Consider the following 24,221-nt stretch of genomic DNA (forward strand, 5'->3'; position numbering starts at 1 on the left):
AAACAAACTACCCCTGCCTTCACCTCACTGCACAGATGCCAGCACCCACCCAACCCCCTTTCCTGACCTATCCTTGTGCAGTCTGCTCCCTCCAGCCCAGCTGAAGGCTGGGATAAAATTCTGCTTTTCAAACTTGCAGGAACCAGCAGTCTAGCTGTGAGTTAGGACAGGACACACAATACAAACAAACTCTCCACCCCTCCCCCACCACACAGCACAAGCAAACTTCCCTCTGTCTCCACCTTACCCTAATGCCAGCACTTACCTACCCCCTTTTTCCCCCACCAACTCCATGCAGTCAGCCCCTTATCTCCCCCTTCCCAGCCCAGGAGGCTTGAGGACAATGCAGGGTATCTGCCTCTCTCTCTTCTCGCGCAGACAGGATTCTCCAAACTCCCCTCCCCTCTAATTCCCCCCCCCCCCCAGCCAGTCACTCACTCCTTCTCCTCCCCCCCCCCCCCCGCCACTTATTCCCTCCTTATCTCCCTTCCTCATCTGCTCTGGGAGCTCTTCACTTTCAAGCACACAGCAGCTCTCTTTAGCTGTTGCTTAGCGAGACCCCCCCCCCCCCCGCCAGTCAGCTGATCTCCCTGCCTGCCTGGGAGCTTTGAACCTCTGAGCAAGGCTCAGAAAACAGCTGTGCAGTAGTGCAGCTTACAGGGAACTTTGGTCATGACCCACAGTTTGCGATTTGGGTCTGCTCTGTATAGAAACCCAAGTCCTGTTCTGAGCTCTGTCTGAAATGGCCTTCTACAACTCCAGTTTAATATTTAACAAATAAGTTTTGTTGGGGAGGGCTGGTACTAAGGTAGGAGTACAGGCATAAATTGTACAGAGACATGTAAACACCAATGAGTAGAAGAGGTGAGTTGTGTATTTGTGATCCTGGCTCCTAGTCCGATGCAGTTTTCTCTAGTCTAAGATGTCTCTGTGTCAGTTGTCATATATGCTGTGGAACAGGCAGCACAGTTCTGCTGAGCTCTGGATCTGTGGTTAATAGCTGGGAAGGGCAGGGATAGTTTGCCGGAAGTTGGGAATGGGCAACAGGAGATGGATCACTTGCTGATTGACTGTTCTGTTAATTCCCTCTGATACACCTCGCATTGACCTCTGTTGGAAGACAGTATATTGGGCTAAGTGGACCTTTGGTTGACTAGTATGACCATTCATATTTTCTAAGAATCTGGTACACTTGAAAATGATCTATCCCCCAGATACAGTTAGTCTGGCTTCTGCTGGTGAAAAAAGAGATCTGATAAGGCTGAGGATGATACAGTAGCACATTTATTAGTGCATTGCAAAATGTACTTTAAGTGATTTAAGTCCGTGGTGTCCAACATGTTAGCCCAGGGGTTAGCAGCCTACAGTATAAGTGGCCTTTGAGCTGATTTCCAGTGGCACGTGGGGAAGGAGTTCAGCTTCCTTCGCGCAACTGCTGAAAAGCCCCCTGTCTTCCCTGCAGCAGGTTAGGCTGTGGTGGGAGAAGGCAGTACTGGGGCTGAGGCTCCTCAGTGGTGCCTCCAAGTCCAGCCCAAGATTTCATGGCCATGGCAGTGGCGCATCCGGGACCAGCTTGAAACCGCATGGCCACAGCAGCAGGGTATCCAGGGCTGGCCTGGGACTGCATGGTCACACTGCAGGGTCTGTGGGTCCAGCCTGGGACCGTGTGGCCGTGGCAGTAGTGCCTCCGGCCTCTGGGGCTGGCCCGGGCCCTTGTAGCAGTGGCGCCTCTGGGGCCGGTTTGGGATTGTGTGGTCGTGGTAGTTGCTGCAAGGGGGTGCAAAACCAGCTAAGCGTCCCACCTCATGCTCATTCCCTCAATCCCCCTCACTCACTCCCCACACCCCCAGCTTGCTCTGACTCCCTCCCTTGCCCTCCATCCTGGCCAGACATTCTCCCTCCTGGCCAGACACCCTAGCCCCATCATGCTCCTGCACCCTCTCCTCTAGCCTGGACAGTCACCTACCCCACCCTGCTCCTACATCCACCATTGCTTCTGCACCCTCCCTCCTGGTCAGATACTGCAGCCTCCTTTGATCCTGCTGCCTCCATCTGGCCAGACACCCTACTCCCAGCCTCCTTCTGCACCTACTTCCCACCCAGACACCTCAACCTCTCACTCTTTGGTACCCCAGCTCCCTCCCAGATCGTGCACCCTGATCCATATCCCAGTCGCTGGCAGCCCTGTCTCACATACTGAACCCCTCATTTTTGTCCTTACCCCAGGTGCCTAAAGTTGTTCATAAAATCCAATAACTCTGGCACCCCAGAAAAGTAAATCTGGTCTAATGGGAAACCCAGAATCTCAGTCCTTCCTGTCCCTTCCCCGCACTCTGTAAGGCTGGATCACCAGAGGAATGAGGTGTCTCAGTTGGGGGCCACATCAGTGAGGGTTGGGGTTTTTTGGAGGAGTTTTGCTTCTCACTTACGTGGTCCCCAACTGATTTTTCTGCGAGTCAGTGACCCCTGACCCAAAAAAGGTTTCCCACCCCTGCCACAAATAAAGAAAACATTAAAACCTTTTATGTCGGACATAATATTTTATTTAAAATGATGTTTAATAAACTAACATGAGAAAGTTAAAATACTTAATCTGTTTCATAATTTAAATTAAACTGTTCTCCCTAGATGTAGCTGATTCAGAAAATATGGTCACTGTACCTAGCCTGTCCCTGCTCCCCCATCTTTTCCTCCCCCCAGCACACAGATCCTTGAATAAGTTAAATCTTGGCATGCCACTTCTGAAAGATTGCTGTCCCCTGCACTAGCCACTAGCCACATGTGGCTATTTGTCTAGTTGAGTGAGGCTAGTTGACTTGAACAGTGTGGCTGTTTGGCTGGATGAGTGAGCCTAGTTCACTAGTTTGCTTCAGAACTGGTTGCGTACCACGGCTTTAAGAAACAGGATGTTTCCCCCACTTCTCTTTGAAAGCTATTCAACTGTCTTGTAAATTTCATTTTGAAAAATTCATGTGTGTGTCTCCTTTATTTTCAACCTCGTACTCCTTTTGGTGATCCTTCAAATACTCAAGGATCTTAGGTCTTAGTCCTTACTACTAATTCAGCAACATCAGAACCATAGAATGAATATTCGGGGAGGGATTTTTCAAAAAGTGGCATCCATTTTGCGGTTGTAATTTTGAGACCATTGTAAGTTGTGGTACAAATTTAAATGCTTGAGTATGTGAATGACATAAATTTCTCCTGGAATTATTTGCTCTTGGGAGATATATTTGCATTTGGAGATCCTGGGAGGGCTGGAATGAAAATCATGTATTTTGTGTTCAGTGAGGGTTTCTTTCTTTCTTTCTTTCTTTCTTTCTTTCTTTCTTTCTTTCTTTCTTTCTTTCTTTCTTTCTTTCTTTCTTTCTTTCTTTCTTTCTTTCTTTCTTTCTTTCTTTCACTTTGAGTTTTATGTGAGAGTGATCACAAAGGGAAAGGGATGCTTTAATTCCTTTAATTAGCCTGCTGTTGCTTATGTCTCCCCTGGATCAGGTCAAAGTGCCCCCATTGTGGCCTATCTTTGTTTTAGAAAGACTGGTAAGTATAATCTTGACAGTCTACATACCCAAGAGAATAAAGCAGGCTAACTAATAGCAGCATTAAATCTGAACAAGTGTGACTGTCCTGCTGATTTGAACAGTTTTATTGGCCATAGACAATAGGATGTCTGTTGCTTAATTCTATGGTAGGAAGTGTGGTGCAGTCTAGAGCCTCATTATGGATTTGTCCAAAGGCTTTTATTACACATTTGGTCCCTTAGCAGTGTGAGTTTGATTATTTTATAGCCCACTGTGTTCTTAAAATATTGGTTGTTAGTTTGTTTTTTCATAGCAGTGCCATTTGCTATATTGTGCCACCTTATCAACAGTTCTAATGTGAGTCTTAAATTCATTTTGTACTATTCCTTAAAATACTGAGGCTCAGCAAATGAAATGCACTTTGTTTTAAATAGAATATTCTTAAAATCAACAACTTAATGTAGGATTGTGTATTAAATGTCCCACATAGGAGGATTAAGAGAGTCTGCAGCACATAACTGATTTTTAAAATTACCTTTGTTTCCAGGTCCCATAATATAAATAGATTGTTGACTCCTATTCCCAGTGAAGTCCCAGCATTCCTTATGTTGGTGATGTCACAACTTCCAACAGCACTGTGCTGGAGCATGGAGCCCGCCTATAGGTCTTCTTCTCCCCTTCCCCTCCCCCCCCAAATATTAAAATAGTAAAATGAAAAGCTTCATCACACCATATGAGAAGAATAGCATATGCTCTTAAGTTTCCTTTGTGCCTCTGATGTCAACAGTATAGTGGTACAGGCATCATTTGGCATGGGAGTCAGCAGCCTCATTGAGTAAAACATTTGAAATCAGTTTTGAGTGGTCCACTTATTTCTGCTCTTTGGGATAGTTAGCATATTAACCTTACAACTAGTTGATTTTTTAAAAAAAAGCTTTCAGATTGTTTAGGATTTTAATATAGATATTTTTACTTTATTTTGGTAGAATCCAAAGGTCTCAATCAGGATAATAAACCCAATGTGCCAAGTGCATTAAAATGCATTGAAATAGGAAGTCTATGCCTAGTAAGATAGTCTGAATATACAAGACCACTGAAGAATGGAGGAAAGAAGCACAAAATATTGTTTTAGCCTTAGTTTTCAAACTCCCATTAGTTGAATGCCAAACTTCATTTAGGTACCTTTTAAACATATCTGTAATATGAAAATGCTTAGATGTCCATATGCTCATGTGCAAACACAGGAATTCTATCAGTGCTGGATTTGCTTTTAAAGCCTAACACTCCTTGTTATATATTGTTGATTTAGTGTACCTAATAAAATGTACTGTTTAAGTTCACAGTTTAATTTGCATGAACACATTTATGATTCAAGTATTGGACTCTTCCATTAATAATGAAGTGAACATTGAGTAATTGTTATTTTCAACTCACAGACATGCCAGATTTTGTTTTCTTCAATGTTCTCTTATGGTGATACTAATGTTAATGCTTTAAAATATCCACAGGTACAGTCTGATTGTGTCAGTTTTACTTAAAAATTTCTCATGGAGAAATAGGTTCAAGTGACATTTATTTCAGTTATATTTGATCTTTCTAAGATGCATTATATATTAAACATAAAAAATTATTCACTACAAGAGAGGAGAAATGTGTTTTAAGAGTTGACATTAGTAGCTAATTAAGGAGCTGTATATTATTGCAGTGCTCCTATAACGCTTTAGAAGGCACTTTTGCTCAGAATCTGCAGTTACTGATAACTGTAAAAACAGTTGAAAATTCTTATGGTTTGTCTCAATCCAGAGGCAAAATATTTCAAGTTTGAAAAATGTCTTTTGTCAAGTTATGATCAGTCAGGAATGCAGCTGTTTAATTTTTTTCTATTACTATATTGTTGAGTTTTGAGAATTAAAACTGATGTTAGTTTTTAAAATCTGAGCTGGAATTAGTATTTAATGTTTGAAGAAATTATATTGTAATTTGTTACGCACTTTTATTGTGTGTGGCCATCTGATGTTTTAATTTACTTTTATTTCAAATGAATATCAAAATATAATGACTAAATATGCCACCAGTGACTGTTGAGATTTAGGGCAGATCTGCACTTGAAACACTACAATGACACAGCTGGAGCTGTGTCAGTGCAGCACTTCAGTGTAGATGCTACCTGTGTCAAAGGGAAGGGCTCTCCCATCAGCATGGGTAGATCATCTCCCTGAGAGGTGGTAGCTAGGTTGATGGCGCAATCTTCTATTGACCTAGCTCTGTCTACATCAGGGATGCCTTTATGTTACTATGCTACTCGGGGTTTAGATTTTTCAAACTCCTTACTGACATAGCTTGGTCAACCTCATATTTTAGTGTAGCCTAAGCCACATTGTGTTAAGAGAGGTTACTGAGTGTTATTATCCAATAGATTGGTATACCTTCTAAATAGTTTCGATCCCTTTACTCAAGATGAGAACTAATCAGTACCATTTCTCAGCAAGAATTTTCTTTTCTTTTAAATGGTCACTACCACAGATATTGACAATTGTTTTAAAACTAGGGACATAACAAACTAACATCACGATATTTGTTAAAGTGCATCCATAAGTAAATAAATAACCATGGGTATGTCTACACTTGCAGCCTAATTCGAACTAGGGCTGCAAATGTAGGCATTCGGAATTGTATCCCAGGATTTAAATATCCTGCACTTGATTTGCATCTTCCTGGCCGGGCGCTGCTTTTTTTTTTTTTTTTTTTTAATATACAAGCCTGAAGTAACTGCCTGTGACTCACGCAGCAGTGAAACGGGCATTCGAAGTAAAGCCCTAGTTTGAACTACCTGTTATTCCTCCTACAATGAGGTTTAACAGGTAGTTCAAACTAGGGCTTTATTTCAAATGCCCGTTTCACTGCTGCGTGTAGACGTGGGCAGTTACTTTGGGCTTGTAAACTTCAAATATTGCACCCATCTTGTCTAATTATGTGTGAGAGGGGATATGCAATACATTTTATTTATAACTTTTTGTTATGTCTCATCCCTAGGAAAAATATGAATGTGCTTGTAAACGAGAGAACATTAAAATTGTGACGCCTGATTGGGTACTAGATTCAATATCTGATAAAGCTAAAAAAGAAGAGATATTCTATCATCCTCGTCTAATAATATATGAAGAGGAAGAAGAAGAGGAAGAAGAAGAGGCAGAAAATGAAGAACAAGATTCTCAAAATGAAGCTAGTACCGATGAAAAATTATCAAGCCCAGCATCATCTCGAGAAGGATCACCTTTGGGTGATCAGGCTTTTTCACCAAAATCTGTTAGCGCTGATAAAACAAAAGGGGAATTGATGTTTGATGATTCCTCAGATTCTTCTCCTGAAAAGCAAGAAAGGAATTTGAACTGGACACCAGCTGAAGTCCCACAGACAGCTGCAGCAAAGCGTAGGTTGCCTCAGGGCAAGGACTCTGGGTTAATTAATTTATGTGCCAATGTCCCACCAGTACCTGGCAATATATTGCCTCCGGAAATCAGAGGTAATATAATGGCTTCTGTTCAAGGTAACCAAGGCTCTGAACGACCAGAAATGATGGCTACGTGGAGTCCAGCAGTACGGACACTAAGAAATATTACTAATAGTGCTGATATTCAGCAAATTAATAGACCATCAAATGTAGCACACGTAAGTGTTGGATTTTCAGTTTACAAAATATTGGGTCCTAATTTTTTAAGAATTTTGTTTCCTTTCAAAAGCCTCAAAATATGAGAAGAGGGTAAAATGTTCCCAGGTTTTTATATAGCAGTTATATACACCTAAATTAAACTTTGCCCCAGTAGTAAACGTATTAATTAGTATTTTAGCTTCACAAAATTAAAAATGTATGGACAAATGCAATATAATGATATTACAGAAAGCAATGTTTAACTGCAACATTTAATAGAAAGAGTCATATTATTTACTTTCAGTGTTGGCTGGAGCACAAAGTGATTCACATTGTTCAATCAAGTTTGCCCAGTTTATTATACCAAACTTTATTTCTTTCAGTACTTTTATTCAGTGCAAGAAGTTGCCATGTTCTATACTCAGAAAATTTTAAAGATGATGATTCTCTCAAACAGCTGCAATTTGATTCCTGTTGTGCATTTGCAGTGTTTGATACTACTGAATAATGTCAGAATGTTATGCAATGTAATTAAGATACAGTTGCAAAAGTCCTGACTTATAAATTCTATCTTCTGTTTAATCCACATAATTTTGGTGTAAAATACTTATGGTTAATCTATTTCTTCTAGAAGAGATTGAAATAAACACACTACAGGCAGTCCCCGGGTTACGTACAAGATAGGGACTGTAGGTTTGTTCTTAAGTTGAATCTGTATGTAAGTCGGAACTGGCGTCCAGATTCAGCCGCTGCTGAAACTGACCGCCATTTCCGACTTACATACAGAATCAACTTAAGAACCCCAAGCGTCCTCAAGTCAGCTGCTGCTGAAACTGATCAGCAGCTGATTCCAGGAAGCCCGGGGCAGAGCAACTCTGCCTCGGGCTTCCTGTAGTCAGCGCTGGTCAGTTTCAGCAGCAGCTGACTTGGGGACGCCTGGGGCAGAGCAGCTGGGGTGCTGCTGGGTTGCTCCAGTAGCGCCGCTCCTCGCTCCTCGGTGCTACTGGACCAACCCAGCAGCACCCCATCTGCTCTGCCCCAGGCGTCCTGATTCAGCCGCTGCTGAAACTGACCAGCAGCGGCTGAATCAGGATGCCTGGGGCAGAGCAGCTGGGGTGCTGCCGGGTTGGTCCAGTACCGCCCAGAGCGGCGCTGCGGGACCAACTGGCAGCGCCCCCAGCTGCTCTGCCACAGGCGTCCGGAGAAAAGCCTAGTCTGCGGGGGGGGGGGGGGGGGGTGCGTACTAGCTGCGCCCCCCCCCCCCCCCAATCCCAGCAGACCAGGAAGACGCAGGTGGCGGACCGAGACGCACCGTGGTCCCGCTGCCTGGGTCCTCCGCGGCTTTGCTCCCCGTCTCCCTGGTCTGCTGGAGATCAGCAGACCAGGGAGACGGGGAGCAAAGCCTCTGAGGACGCCAGCAGCGGGACAGCCGTGGGGCGTCTGGGCTGTCCCGCTGCCGGCTTCCCCCGTGGCTTTTCAAAGCCGCGGGGGGGGAGGGCTCGGGCAGCGGGGCAGCCCAGGCGTGCCTGGGCTGTCCTGCTGCCCGAGCCCCTCCGCGGCTTTACTCCGCGCCTTCCTGGTCTGTAGACCAGGGAGACGCGGAGAAAGCCCCGGAATACACGGGCAGCAGGACCGCGAGGTCCCGCAGTCCGTGTCCTCCGGGGCGAGCCCCGTTCGTAACTGCGGATCCGACATAAGTCGGATCCGCGTAAGTCGGGGACTGCCTGTACTAGATTTCAGTTAATGCATGTTGAAAGGATGGGCAGGGGGAGAGGCAAGGTGCTGGTGAATTTATTTGATTCTAGTAGACAATGCATTGTATGAAAATAATAGTACTAATGCACTTACTTGTATGTGTCATAGTTGGACCATGGGTAAAACTTTCAAAATGTCTAAGCTTATGTCTACACTTCACTTCAGTGTAAACTCAGGGTTAGTAAAAACAACGAGAAGTCCTTGGCACCTTATAGACTAATAGATTTATTGGAGCATAAGCTTTCAAGGGCAAAGACCCACTTAGTCAGAGTTAGTAGAATTCTAGAAGACCCTGGATTTGTTAACTTACAGTCTAGGACCTGATCTATATTAGACCAAGGTTGGTTTAAGTTACAACCAATGGTCCCCAACACGGTGCCCGCGGGCACCATGGTGCACGCCGGGGCATTTGTGTGTGCCCGCTGAATGATCAGGGCCAGCCCTGCCCCGGGCGCGCGGCGCATGCAGGGTGCCGGCCCTGGGCATGCGGCACATGGGCGGCCCCGCCCCCGGGCGCCTGACAGCCCCAAAAGTTTGGGGACCACTGAGTTACTCTATACAGCTATGGAAAATGTGTAGCTGGATTCGTCTTGCCTCAAGCTGAGGTGCCAGGGCATCCACCCTGCAGGAGGCTAATGGGAGCACATGCTCCTGCCAGCTTCCCTTACTCTACTTTAGACCCGCTAATTCAAACGCTAGAAGATCAATCTCTGGAGCATCGATTTTCTCTGTAGTATTGACATGCCCTAAGTGTCTATGTTCATTTGTAACTCTAGTTCCAAAACTAAGGCTTCAGAAGCTACAGTACATTATACAGGCCTGAATCCAATGACCCATATCTCAGACTTTCTAACACCCTGGCAAAATGTGGCTATTCTAGCCCTTTGCTCATGGTGCAGTGTCGGAAAACTTGATTGTCCAGCAAACATTACTATCCAGGGCATAAAAAAAGTCATCCTATGGGTTTGTGGGATCGTTTTTGCTGACTTCCAGTGGAGCTGCAGACTCTCCAGAGTGATATGGCTTGAACCCTGGATCCTGGCTTGACTCACTTGAACCCTCCAGCTTGCTGGGGTCTTGGTACCTTGGGTTTGATCCTTGGGTTAGCACAATTTGTGTGTAGACACATGGGGGCTTAGGCTTGAGCTTGAGTTTGAACCCTAGGTTGACATAACAGTTCAGACATACCCCCAACAGATCTACGAGCCCACATTCCCTGTTCAGAAGTAATTCAATCAACCAGGAACCTAAATTGCTTGGATGAGGTGGGGATCAATGTACAGATTTCACTGTTCTGTAGAGCTTGCAGTTTGGAAGACGTGATATAATATGAAATGAAGAAACAAATGGGAAGGGATTGAGTGACAACTGTAATTTTTTATGTAAGCTAAATCTTACAACAGTGGTTTTCAATCTTTCCAGACTACTGTACCCCCGAATCCTGAACTTTGCTGCATAGGGCTGAAGCATGTAAATTAACTTTGTGAGACCCCTATGGTGTGGGGTTTCAGGCAGTTTCCATGCTTGCTACACCCTAACACCAGCCCTGTACATGTGACTCCCTTAAATCTGCCCCTCAATATCCAGGGGGCACAGCCCCCTTCCCAAGTTGAGAAACACTGATCTATATGGGTATGTCTACACTACCACCCTAGTTCGAACTAGGGTGGTAATGTAGTCAACCGGAGTTGCAAATGAAGCCCGGGATTTGAATTTCCCAGGCTTCATTTGTATGTTGCCGGGCGCTGCCATTTTTAAATGTTCGCTAGTTCGGACTCCGTGCCGCATGTAGCCGTGGGGCACGAACTAGGTAGTTCAGACTAGGCTTCCTATTCCACGTTCCACGAGGAGTAACAGTAGTTCGGAATAGGAAGCCTAGTCCGAACTACCTAGTTTGTGCCGCGTGTAGCCGCGGGGCACGGAGTCTGAACTAGCAGACATTTAAAAATGGTGGCACCTGGCAACATGCAAATGAAGCCCGGGAAATTCAAATCCCGGGCTTCATTTGCAACTCCGGTTGCCTGCATTACCACCCTAGTTCGAACTAGGGTGGTAGTGTAGACATACCCTATGTGTTGATTTACCCCTGAAAGACCTCTGCATACTAACACAAGTGCAGGTACCCTGGTGGAGGACCACTGTCCTACCCCATCCTCTCCTTTTAAGATGGAATCAGAAGGGGCTTAGGATGTCTGACAATCTTTCCGTGGTGGGCTTCCTCACCTTTTTTTTCCCCCACACACAATATCAGGTTTTTTTCAGATGCTAAAGAACTAAGTAAGAAAGCCAGAGAAAGAGATAGTTTACCATCTCAATTTGCCATCTTGAAATACAATTTATTTTACTGTTTTAACTGTAAATTCAGATTTTATGTAGTGAAGTAGTCCCAATAAACTAGTTTTGGTTATTTTGGAATAACTTTTAGATTCCCCTCATGAAGATTTCATGTTTTCAAAGACTTTTTATGACATTTATAGATTAGTAGTTCATAGAGACTGCTGTATATTTCTGTAGCTTTTTGAAGCTGATTATTAATGTTAGATAAGTACTGTATCTATTGTTTTAGTTCACATTTTGGTATTAATGACAGTTTTCATTTTTTCTATTATCTGGCACTTTTAAAAACAAAATTAAATCTGTATGGTATCTGAGCTTTTGTTAAATGTTAAGCAATCTTTTTTAATTGTGAACTGAAAAGTAAAAATGAAAATTAAGACCCAGAAGTATGTAACTGTTGCTATTTGCGAAGACAGGCTAAATAAAAAAAAAATCCCCTCATAGTCTTAGTAACTTTTAAACTTTTCTTTTAGGGAACGTATGAGAATAGTTTCTCATGACTTCACAACATCTTTGATTACAGTGCAATTGCTAGTGCTTGTGATGTTACAGAATGATCCATTTGGGATCCCACAAAGAATTTGACCATCTGCCATTGTAGGTTTTTTGAGGGGAAAAAGGTAGCTTGTGCTGAGTTTCCCTTCCCCAAAAAGCCTACATAGTTGGGACTTTCTGCACAGATTTTTGGAGTTATTTCCACTTTCATGCTTTCTTTACAATGTCGTTTGGCCATTTAAAGTGCAGTTAATCCTTTAAAATAGCTCTTTCCATTTCTGAATGCTATTATAGTGATGATGTAAAAACACACACAAGTGAAGGGTATAGTGTACTTTGAAAGGTATGTAAAATATAGGCATGTTTTATTAATTTTTAAAGAGCTAAATATTTTTCAAATTTAATTTTTTTTATATATCTTAAGAGTCACAACATTAATCTTTGTTTTCTAGATCTTGCAATCCCTTTCAGCACCTACAAAAAGTTTAGAACAACAAGTAAATCATAGCCAACAGGGACATACAAATGCTGTGCTCTTTAGCCAAGTGAAATTAACTCCAGAGACACATTTATTACAACAACCACATCAAACACAGCAGCAACAGCACCACCCTCTTTTACACCTTCAACCTCAACAACTTATGCAATTGCAACAGCAGCAGCAACAACAGCAACAACCACAGATTCCCCAACAGCCTTTCCCACAGCAACAGTCCCATCAGTTTTCACAACAGCAACAGCAAGTTCATCAGCAACACCAGTTTGCACAGCAGCTACAGTTTCCACAGCAACAGCTACACCCTCAACAACAGCTACACCGACCTCAGCAACAGCTGCAATTCCAACAGCAGCATGCCTTGCAACAGCAGTTGCATCAGTTACAACAACAACAGTTGCAGCAACAACAGTTGCAGCAAATACAGCAACAGAATCTGCAACAGCAACAGCTGCAGCATCAACAGCAACAAATTCAGCAACAGCAGTTGCAACAGCAGCATTTGCAGCGATTACACCAACAACATCAACAGCAGCAAATGCAGACTCAAGCACCACAACATTTGACTCAAGCATCTCAGCCACTACAACATCAGGTGCCAGCCCAGCAACTGCAACATCACCAGCAGCAACAGCAGCCGCAGCTGCAACAACATCAGCTGTTTGGTCATGATCCAGCAATAGAGAGTTAGTAATGATTGATTTATACTCCTGAAAATGGTGGCCTATCATGTGAAATGTTTGTTGGATTGCAGTTGGTTTTTGATTGTCAGGAGAGCATCCTGGGGCCAAGCCCCAGCTTCGGGGAAGACAGCCCCTTGGGCCCCTCCTACTTTTACTCTTGCCCTGGGGAGGGGCTGCACCTGAGAGATTAGGGATCAGTATCCCCTCAGGTAGCCACACGTCCCTCGGTGCTTTGGTATGGGCCGTAGGCCCTGAGTTCTTGCTTGCCCCTTTCCCTCCCCCCAAGGGGGGTTCAGGGTCAGCTTTTTAGGGTCCACACAGTGTGGCCCTTCAGTACACCCTGGGCTAGTTCTCCCCTAAGGAGTTCACCAGAGTACCACTTCCCCGCAGGTTTGCGGGGTTGTTGCTTCTCGCTTTCACCTCGCCCATCGGGAGGTAGGGGGACCCGGGCCCGCCCACTTCACCAGGTCCCGGCCTAGAGCCCTAACAGTAGGGACAACAGCCATTACCCGGTTGGTTGGGGAGAACACCGAAACCCGCCAACCGCTTGGGCTAACCCCGCCCTGGGCCACTTCCTACCGACGCCCCACATACTACTCGCAGTCTGGCGGGGTGCAGCCTTCTCGCCCATGCTCGTGTCCTTGGCTCTGCTCCCATTGTGGTCTGGGTGCATTGGGCGTCTCTCCAGTCCCTGCTGGTATGCCGCAGGTCTCCCATGTCCAGGAGCCTGCACAGTCCAGCCTTGTCACAGGCTCTCCCTCTATGCCGGTGATTGCTTCTCCCCACAGGGGGAGGGCCTCAGGCTCCATCCCCCATCCTGAGCCCCTCCCAGTGAAATGGGCGGTCTTAAGCCCTCTAGCTGCCGGGTCACTGGAGGAGCTGGCCTGGCCCCCTCCTGGGGCCAGGAACCGGGAGCCTAGGTCGGCTCCAGCGTCTGCGGTCACGGCCCGGGCCAGAACCTTCCTGCCCTCCCCACTGGCACTGCGTCTCCCTTGTCGGTGCTGACGCCTCTCCACTCCCCCCCCCCCCCCCCCCCCCGCACAGCACCGCCGGGGTTTAAATCACTTGGCACACAGGAGGAGCATGCGCAGCAGCGCTGGGGAGGCGGAGCTTGTTTGGGCCACGGGGCGAGATCCTCCCCAGTCTGAGTGAGGGGCCAGAGTGCCCCATCACATTGTTACAAAAAAACCACTATAATTGTATCATAACCAGGCACACTGTATGGAAGGGGGAGATCTTTTTTTTCCATTTTGTGTAATTTGCCACTACCACCTAAATGTATATATTGTGCTATTACTACAGTGTTAGTCCATGTGTGCTGTCCATATAAAAGCAAAACACAATTTTATTTTTTGAGAGGCAGGTAGAGAAATTTTCAAAGAAAAAAGCTTGAGGAGAATATTTAAAAGGCTGGGGAAATTAGATGGGTCATGAGAGAAATAGATATTCTTTATCATTCACTTCTAGATTTCCATTTCAGCTCTCACCCATGCTGGTATTAGCTGAAAAGATTTCTCCATCTGTCTGGTGGTGGCTTATGTGAAATGAGTGCCGTATAATTCTTGGTTGACCTAGTGTTCATTTTACATTGATGGAAAGAAAAACCCACTTCTTGAGTTGTATTATAGATAGGAAGGACTTCAGTATCCAGGGGTATTCAAGTCTAGAACCTTTGAGCATTAAATTATTTTTAAAAGAAAATTCAAATTTCATTTATTCCATAGCTAAGACTGGGAAACTTTAATATAACAAGTGTGGCCTGAAATGGTAGCCTCCAAATTACTTTAGTTTACAATTTTCTGTTCTTTCATTTGCAAACTATTCTAGTTCCAGAAGAATATTTCCTGTTGGGCTGTGTTTTTGCAATTGCTGATTACCCAGAACAGATGTCTGACAAACAGTTGTTAGCAACCTGGAAACGGGTAAGATTCCACATTATTCAAAAGAAACAAATTAGTGTAATATGATTGATAAGTAAAATAATTAGAAAGCAAAAGTTGCAAGTTACTGTTATTTTTAAAACACTACAAGTTTTGTGTTTCACATTCGAGGGGTTATATATTCACAAGTAATATTAAACTAGAGTTAAAAGAGGAATAGAAAATGCTACATACACAATCTGGCTCGGTTAATGCTGTCTTTTGCAGCATGATTTAGCATTCTCTTGCCATTTTTGTTTTAAATTTTGCAATCTTACAGTTGTATTATATATTTCTTTGTGTTTTATATCACTGTTTAAAAAAATAAAGTTGTGCACACATGATAACTTCAGCAGTTAAATGAGCCTAAGTAGGTTGTGAAGCAAATATCTGATGGAAGTGAATGAAATAGGAGAATGACGTATTTTCACCTTTTCTGCTGATTAAGTATTGGCATAACCTAACTATCCTGAGAGGAGGCTGATGTATTTCGCGGCGCCTCTGCTGGACAGGTTGTAGTCAAAGGTACAAAGGTCATCTACGTAGAATTTTGCATAATAAAATATACATACTTGTTTTTCTAATTCCTCTATCACAGTTGAGTGAAAAAGTCCAAACTATAGTCCATTTCTTCCACTTCTTTCAAATACTAATAGTTTCAAATCCTTACGAAGTGGAAGTGCTTATCTGCAAGCTCTCTAAAATGTGATGTGTATAAACGATTTTGGCTTTGTTTGCAAAACTTACTTGCTTCTTGCAAGTATGATACTGGTTTTTAACTGAGGCCAGCACTTAAGATACATAAATATTCCCTAACATTAAGTCTGGTAAGCCAAGGACTCTGTTTGGAACTGTGAACTCGTTGGGTTAACAAACATTTTAATTAAAAAATTGGTTTTAATGGTTTACCAGATCATTCAAGCACATGGTGGCACTGTGGACCCTACGCTTACAAGCAGATGTACACATCTTCTGTGTGAAAGTCAAGTCAGTAATATGTATGCTCAGGTAAGCAAAATGATAATATAAGTTGACATACGGTCATGCAGTGAAATATCATTGAAGAGTATAAGTGTTTGCAGGTTTTATTGGGCAGAATAAATAACACAATATGGGTCAAGTTCTTCAGTTTTCACTGAAGACAATGCTTCCATTACTGTTTATGGGAATTTATCTCAGCAAAGACTGCAGGATTCTTATTTTATTAATAACTTTATAGCTCCAAAGGGGGAAAGAAATTGATAGCATATGTGAAACTGTCACAGTTACTAGAGTCACAGTTGTGGAGTAACAGTACAAAGAATGGAATAAATTATGAGACCCTGCAATTTAAGACCAGAAAGTTGATTTTTAGAGTTGTTCATTAAATATTTACTTGGTTGCATTATGTTTTAACCTGCTGTGGGCTTGTTTTTCTGAAAACTTATGATCTGATCCTATTAATTCACCATTTTCCTTTTAAGTGGAAGTTATTTTATAAGTAAAATTATAATGTCCAGTATTTCAGCAGATACATGATTTGTGCATACAACTAAAAATCTGCAATATATTTGAGAGAGTTTGTGAGTGAGTGAGTCTGTCTGTCTGTCTGTTTGTTCAAGGATTCCTAAACAGTAAGAGCTAGGACCACCATATTTGGTATGGAATCATAGAATCGTAGAACTAGAAGGGACCTCAGGTTCAGTCCCCTGCCCCCATGGCAGGACCAAGCACTATCTAGATCAGGGTGGTCAATAATTTTTTGTTGGGGGCCTACTTCAAAAATTTCTGGAGTGGCCCCGGGTCACTCTGGAAGGAGCGGGGTGGGGCCTCGAGTGGAAGGGGCGGGGCCAGGATACTTCCAGTTACCCACCTCCAGACCATGATTGGTCTGGGAGTAGGGGAGCGCCTTTGCCTGCTCCCCTCCTCCCCCCATAGGTGCCCCCCCATAGGTTCCCATGCCCCTGGCTGGGAGGAGACTTCCTACACTCCCCCGCTTCCAGACCGATCAGGGCCTGGAGGTAGGGGAGTATGCAAAGTTTCCTTTGCTCTGTCCCATCCCTACACGGTGCTTAAAAGTGCCACGTGCTCCTGGCAGGGCGGGAGGAGGCTTTGCGCGCTCCCCTTCCCCTAGACCAATCAGGGTCTGGGGGCAGGGGAGTGTGCAAAGTCTCCCACCATGCCAGGAGCGCATGGCACTTCTAAGTGCCGCATGGAGCTAGGGTGGAGGAAACTTCGCACACTTCTCTGCCCCCAGGTCCTGATTGGCCTGGGGGCGGGGGAGCGCACAAAGCCTCCTCGCACCCTGTCAGGAGCGTATGGCTCTTTTAAGCACGGAGCAATGCTTGCAGGGCAGGGACAGAGCGGAGGAAACATTGCATGCTCCCCTGCCCCCAGACCCTGATTGTCCTGGGGGGAAGGGAGCATGCAAAGCCTCCTCCAGTCTTGTCAGGAGCACCTGGTGCTTCCAAGCGCTGCGTGCTCCTGGCAGGATGGAGGAAACTTTGCGTACTCCCCTTCCCCTAGGCCCTAATTGGCCTGGGGACAGAGGAGCAGCAGGGCTTCCATGGGCCGGATCCACCCGGATGGCGGTCCGAATCCAGCCCGCGGAGGTCCTTTTGCCCACTCCTGGTCTAGATTATCCCTGACAAGTGTCTATCTAACCTGCTCTTAAATATCTCCAGTGATGGAGATTCCACAATCACTGTAGGCAATTTATTCCAGTGTTTATCCACCCTGACAGGAAATTTTTCCTAATGTTCAACCTAAACCTCCCTTGCTGCAGTTTAAGCCCATTGCTTCTTGTCTTATCCTCAGAGACCAAGGAGAACCATTTTTCTCCTCCTCCTTGTAACACCCGTTTAGATACTTGAAAATCGCTATTATGTCCCCTCTCAGTCTTCTCTTTTCTAAACTAAACAAGCCCCAATTCTTTCAGTCTTCCTTCATAGCTCATGTTTTTAGACCTTGAGTCATTTTTGTTGCTCTTCTCTGGCTCTTCTCCAATTTCTCCACATCTTTCTTAAAATGTGGTGCCCAGAACTAGACATGATACTCCAATTGAGGCTTAATCAGCGCAGAGTAGAGTACACTTCTCGCGTCTTGTTCACAACACTCCTGTTAATGCATCCCAGAATCCTGTTTGCTTTTTTTGTAACAGCGTCACATTGTTGACTTATATTTAACTTTGCGGTCAACTGTTACACTTTCTGCAGTACTCCTTCCTAGACAGTCACTTCCCATTCTATATGTGTGAAACTGATTGTTCCTTCCAAAGTGGAGTACTTTGAATTTATCCTTATTAAATTTTATCCTGCTTACCTTAGACCATTTCTCTAGTTTGTCCAGATCATTTTGAATTTTGACCCTATCCTCCAAAGCACTTGCAACCCCTCTCAGCTTGGTATCATCCATACACTTAATGAGCATACTCTCTATGCCATCATCTAAATCATTGACACGGATATTGAACAGAACCGGTACCAAAACAGACCCCCACTTGTTATGCCCTTCTAGCATGATTGTGAACCGTTAATAACTACTCTCTGAGAATGGTTATTCAGCCAGTTATGCACCCACCTTATAGTAGCCCCATCTAGGTTGCATTTCCCTAGTTTATTGATAAGAAGGTCATGCAAAACCATGTCAAATGCCTTACTAAAGTCTAGGTATAACATGTCCACCACTTCTCCCTTATCCTAGGCTTGATATCCTGTCAAAGAAAGCTATCAGATTGGTTTGACATGATTTTCTCTTTACAAATCCATGCTGGCTGGTACCCATTGCCTTATCATCTTCCAGTTGTTTGCAGATGGATTCCTTAATTATTTGCCCCATTATCTTCCCTGGCACAGAAGTTAAACTGACTGGTCTGTGGTTTCCTGGGTTGATCTTATTTCTCTTTTTATAGATGGGCACTATATGCAGCTTTCTCTTACCATAATTTAAAGCAAGGTAAAGGTTTTGTTGTACAGGGGGAGCTAGAGCTTCCCCTCCCCCCACCAATTCGTGTGAGACTGGATAAAACTACGCAGAAGAAAGAAGTAGAGACAGAATCACGTGGCTAGTGAAGGGCTGGGTAGGGGTGCCTCCCCCAGACTGCCCCAGCCCCAAGACTCCCACCCTCCAGGTACCTGTTAGTAGTCCCCCACACCACATTCATATGAGAACATTGCTGGCTGTTCCCCTTTGTTAGGGAGTGAGGGGAAAATGCAGAGTCTGCTCCGTTCCTCATCTGGCTGAGCAGTGCAGGGGGCAAATGAACCTGGACCTGACCGAGCCAGCTTCCCTGGCTGTGCCCTCTAGAGCTGTAGTGGCCATGAACAGGTGCTTCTCATCTGGTCCCATGCTGCTGTGCTGATTGAGGTAGTCCTCTTTCCCCGAGGCAGCCAGCATACTGAACCCCTCATCCCTAGTCCCACCCCAAAGCAATGATTTAAATGAAGAAAAACAAAAATTAATCAAGTTAAGAACCTGAGCAATGCCAGGTAAATCTTCTAGTAAGCGATAAAGATGAACCATACAGGCTACGTCTACACTGGCACCTTTTCCGGAAGGGGCATGTAAATTTCACTAGTCGTCGTAGGGAAATCTGCGGGGGATTTAAATATCCCCCGCGGCATTTAAATAAAAATGTCCGCCGCTTTTTTCCGGCTTTTAAAAAAGCCGGAAAAGAGCGTCTAGACTGGCCCCGATCCTCCGGAAAAAGTGCCCTTTTCCGGAGGCTCTTATTCTTACTTTAAAATTAGTTTTAATCTAGAACCAAAAATAGTAAAATGTTTATATATGGTTATTGTGACGTGCCACTACAGGATATGGTTGGGAGCTTCAGCTGTACATTTCGTTATCTTTAGCATGTTTTGGATTTTCTTTAAGTATAACCTCCACTCTGAATTTCTTGGATTTATAATTCTGTTTGGGGATAATTATAACTTGTGATGCTCTTATTCTTTGATTACTCTCAGCCATAACTGCATCTTACCATAGTTTTTATTTAGAAACAGAACCCATGAATAATATTTCAATTAATTTTGCTTATGTGGAAAGTTTGAAGAGTCTGTGTTCCGTTATTAAAATCACATGGGACAAGAAAAAGACTGATACCAATGGTAAATTTTTAAGGGACCTGGTTTTAACATTTTTTTTAACTCATAAGTTAACTAATAGATTTATTTGTACATTCTCAGAAATTCATTCTCTACCGAAATAGTATGGTAAACTTGGTGAGGATATGCTCTATTTTTCATAGTTTGACTCTTTAAGTGACAAATGGAACATAAACCTTTACGACAGAGTTCTCCGAGTAGATGCAGCCACATATTCTATATAGATGTGCATGCAACCAGTTCTCCAGAACTGGAGGATTTTGCCTAGCAGTACCCACTGAGCAGCAGCACTGACCCCTCAGCCTTTGGTTGGAATCACAGCTGTTTGTGATTTCACAACACAGTCCTTTCTCAGTTACTGGGAGCTTTCTCTCTATATAGTTAGCACCCTACTTAGTGTTAGTAAGTTGTTATAGTTAGTTGCCTTGGATGGTGCCCTCACTAAGGTTCAAACACATCCCATCATTGGCGGGGAGGGGCAGTCCTCATAAATGATCACCACAAGAGGTGCTTGTTATGCTTGGATGAGAGTCACAGCAAGGAGTGGTGTTCAGTTTGTAAACTGTTAACTAAAGGGACTCGTGGCTAAAGACCTTACTCTTTAAGCAACCCCTCCTCAAGCAGGCCATGAGGCTTGCTTCAGTACCACGGCCCATGTTGGTTTGGAAGTAAACCTTTGGCTTGGTGAGTGAAACCCCTCCCTCTATGCCTTGAGGTTGACGTCTCTCCCAAGAGACGGAGAAGCTGTTTGCCCTCCTCAAGTTCACTGAGGAAAAGGTCACATGAGACCAGCTAGGACTGCTCCATATTTTACTCTTTGTCCAGAAGAGTGTGGATTGGCACTGTACAACCGCCAGCATATGGGATGGAGCAGATCTTTCAAACCATTCCCTGGTACTGTATAGAAATTTACAAGAGTCCATACTGTTGACTCTGGTTCTGGCCCTGGGTTGTCCGTTGAGGCTGGTATCAGTGACATCAGTGCTGGCACCAGCTGTTTCCACACCAGAGACATACTGGTCAATGGCCCTTTGGCTTTGGACTCCTCACTCTGCCTGTAGGTTCTGGTCTCCCCATTTATCCAGGACTTCGCTGGGGTGACAGCATCCATGGCCTCGTTGGCACGATTTAGTTGTGTTGCAGAATCTCATGGCCCATCAGCAATGCAGGCCCCACCTGTCTCACACTGCAGAGTTGAGGCCAGTGTCTGGTCCACATATGATTTTATTAATTAGATAGCAATATTGCATTTGTACACCAGTTACCCAAAGCTTCCAGCGAGGAATTCCAAGATTTGATAGCTGAGGGCTATTTGGTGGCCAAGACATCCTTGTAGGTGACTTAGGATTTGTGAGATATGTCAGTCAGATTTATGGACTCAGCGGTAACCATAAGAAAGGCATCTTGGCTGCAAAATTTGGGTATTGTTTCTCATGTGCAGCAGAGTATTGGGAGACCTGCCTTTTATGGTCAAGTGATTTTTTGGGGGCTAAGATTGATGAAACCTGGCATTCGTTTAAAGACTCAAGGGGTGTCTACTCCAGCAGTGCAGAGATGGCCATTTTAAGAGTCCACAACATCATTAATAGTTCCCTTATGTCCTGACTTGTTTGTCCAGGATAGCAATCTGCTTGTGACCTCTGTGTCCCCATTTCCCCATTGGGGATGGGCTGATTAGTTTTCTCCGTTTGGGGCTTGTTTACCACTGACATCTGTTTCCTCAGTATTATCAGATTGGGGTGCACCATCCACTCCCTTTTCATCCCTTCTTCCCGTTGTCCTACCCCAGCACTATTCAGGGACCCCTCTCACATGAGCCACTGCTCCTCAGTCTCTAGTAATGTTGGGAGACATTTCTGCTGCAGGATGAAGGATTTTTATTTCTGCAATATTCTGGTTCCGAAAGGAGGAGTGAGACTAATTCTCAATCTCTGCAACTAGAACAGCTATACCACATAGATGAGATTCTAGGTAGTTTTAAGTGATGTTTCAGTATTGGACAAGTGCAGAGTCCTGCACTTGAGATGGAATTGTCCCAAGCATTGTTACAGGTTGGACACTGACTGGCTAAGTAGCAGTTTGGCAGAAAGGGACCTGGGGATTACAGTGGATAAGAAGCTGGATATGAGCCAACAATGTGCCCTGGTAGCCAAGAAGGCTAATGGCATATTAGGGTGTATTAGTAAGAGCATTTCCAGCAGATCTAGAGAAGTGATTATTCCCCTTTATTCAGCACTGGTGAGGCCCTCCCCTCCCCCCCCCCCCACTACAGAAAGGATGTGGACGCATTGGAGAGGGTCCAGTGGAGGGCAACTAAAATGATTAGGGGACTGGAGCACATGACCTATGATTTGGACGTATTTGGGCTGAGGGATTTGGGCGTATTCACTCTGCAGAAGAGAAGAGTGAGGGGGCATTTGATAGCAGCTTACAACTTCCTAATGGGAAAAGGCTGTTCTCAGTAGCAACTGATGGCAGAACAAGGAACAGTGGTCTCAAATTACAAATAGATTGATATTAGGAAAAACTATTTCACTAGGAGGGTGGTGAAGCACTGGAATGGGCTATGTAGGGAGGCGGTGGAATCTCCATCCCTAGAGTTTTTTGAGTCCCAGATTGACAAGGCTCTGTCTGGGATGATTTAGTTGGGTTGGTCCTGCTTTGGGCAGGGGGCTGGACTCGATGACCTCCTGAGGTCTCTTCCAGCCCTAGGATTCTGTGATTCTATGATTCGATTGAACATTTGCAGGGTTGCCACTTGGTTTTCTATGCATATATTTATCAACCATTATGCCATTACTGTGGCATCTACCATAGATGCAAACTTGGATAGAGCAGTCTTGTAGGCCTTCTTTAAGTAAATGCTGGGCCCCCCATATTGCAGGTACTGTTTGTGAGTTACTTAAGTGGAATGGAATACATGTATGAATCTACTATTTATCTATAGTAAACAATCATTTACTATAACTGTGGCTCTTGAAGTTATGATGCTGATGTGTATTCCATGACAAATCCTCCATCCCCTCTGCATTGTAGTCTATAATCTTGATTTTCGGTGCAAAGGAACTGAGGAGTGTCATTGCCAGTGTTCCCTCTAAGATTTTCTGTTTATGTGCAGAGTGAGGTTTGTCTTGTGCACCAATATTGAGGTCATGTGTGTTTGTTTGGATGTGTGCCACTGTGGCACCCAAGTTATAAACTTCTCCCTTTTTCCCTCTGCTCATGTCTCCCACCCTCCCCTCACCCCATCTGCGTCCCTGGTGCCAGCTGCTGCCCCTCACCCTCCTGTTCTTCCCTTCTCGCTCCTCTTAGTCCTCCTGGGACCTGCCCCCTTCCCCATCGTCTCTGATCCCTCACCTGCCCTTCCCTTCCTCCCCCTGTGCCCACCCCTCCTCTAGTGCCTCTCCCTATCCCCTCTCCTAACACCTCCCTCTACCCACCTGCCCTGCCTCTCTCCTCTGCCCTCTGTTGCCCGTCCCTCCCTTCCCCTCCACTTCCCATGTCTGTCCTTCTGCTTCACTCCCACAGTCCCCCCAGTACCTGTATCTTCCCTTACTCCCTGCCACCCTCCTGGTGCTTCCTCCTTCCCTGACTGGCCCCGCCCTCCTCAACCTACTTGTGCCGGAGCAGGGCAACATGGTGGGCAGAGCCGCGTGCCAGGACTCAAGCTGGGACTGCAGTGCTATTTTTAGTACCTTGGTTGTGGCCCCAGGAACTACCACGCAGCCATGGCCCCAGCTGCTCCCAGGGGCGAGACCATGTGGCAGCAGCCCCGTGTGGTGGGTTTTGAGCCGGGACCGTGTGGCTATTTTTAGTACCACGGCCCATGCTCCAGCTCCAGCAGCTGCCACATGGGCCACGTGGTGACTGCACAGCAGCTCCTGAGGTGGGGCAGCCACCTGCCATGGGGCCCGCTCCTGGGAGCCGCTGGGGCGGTAGCTTTGCAGCTCTGCTGAGGAGCCAGGTGGGACTGAAATTCTTGGTGTGCGCCTGTGCAGGTGCTCACTTTAAAGGGAATCCTACTCACAGCAGTGCTGCTCTGTGAATGGAGGAAGGGCTGGGAGTTACACCCATGAGGCACAGGTTTTGCTTCCCAACTGACACTGTTAGACAAAATTCTCAGACTCCAGTGCTCCGGGCATGCACACACGTAAGGAGAATACACATCTGCATCACATCTCAAAGAGTTACAATAAGTAATTGTTTTCCTTGACCAGCTTCTCCATAGTAATACATGTTTAAAAGTACAAGAGACATAAAATATATCTTCCAGAACACACAC

General features: G+C 45.0%; 1 protein-coding gene across 2 annotated transcripts in view; it reads left to right on the top strand.

Annotated features, from left to right (window-relative positions):
* The window catches only part of PAXIP1 (PAX interacting protein 1), a 101,683-nt gene that overhangs the window by 26,035 nt on the left and 51,427 nt on the right, over positions 1-24,221 (top strand). For both annotated transcript variants that reach the window (XM_089776784.1, XM_075922770.2), the window contains exons 6-9: positions 6,555-7,190; positions 12,210-12,939; positions 14,764-14,858; positions 15,768-15,863. In XM_089776784.1, coding sequence (XP_089632910.1) covers positions 6,555-7,190; positions 12,210-12,939; positions 14,764-14,858; positions 15,768-15,863 — 1,557 coding nt within the window. The remainder of the gene's footprint in view (positions 1-6,554; positions 7,191-12,209; positions 12,940-14,763; positions 14,859-15,767; positions 15,864-24,221) is intronic.

This window comes from Pelodiscus sinensis, chromosome 2, assembly GCF_052426305.1.
Source record: "Pelodiscus sinensis isolate ZL-2025 chromosome 2, ASM5242630v1, whole genome shotgun sequence".
Lineage (NCBI taxonomy): Eukaryota > Metazoa > Chordata > Testudines > Trionychidae > Pelodiscus > Pelodiscus sinensis.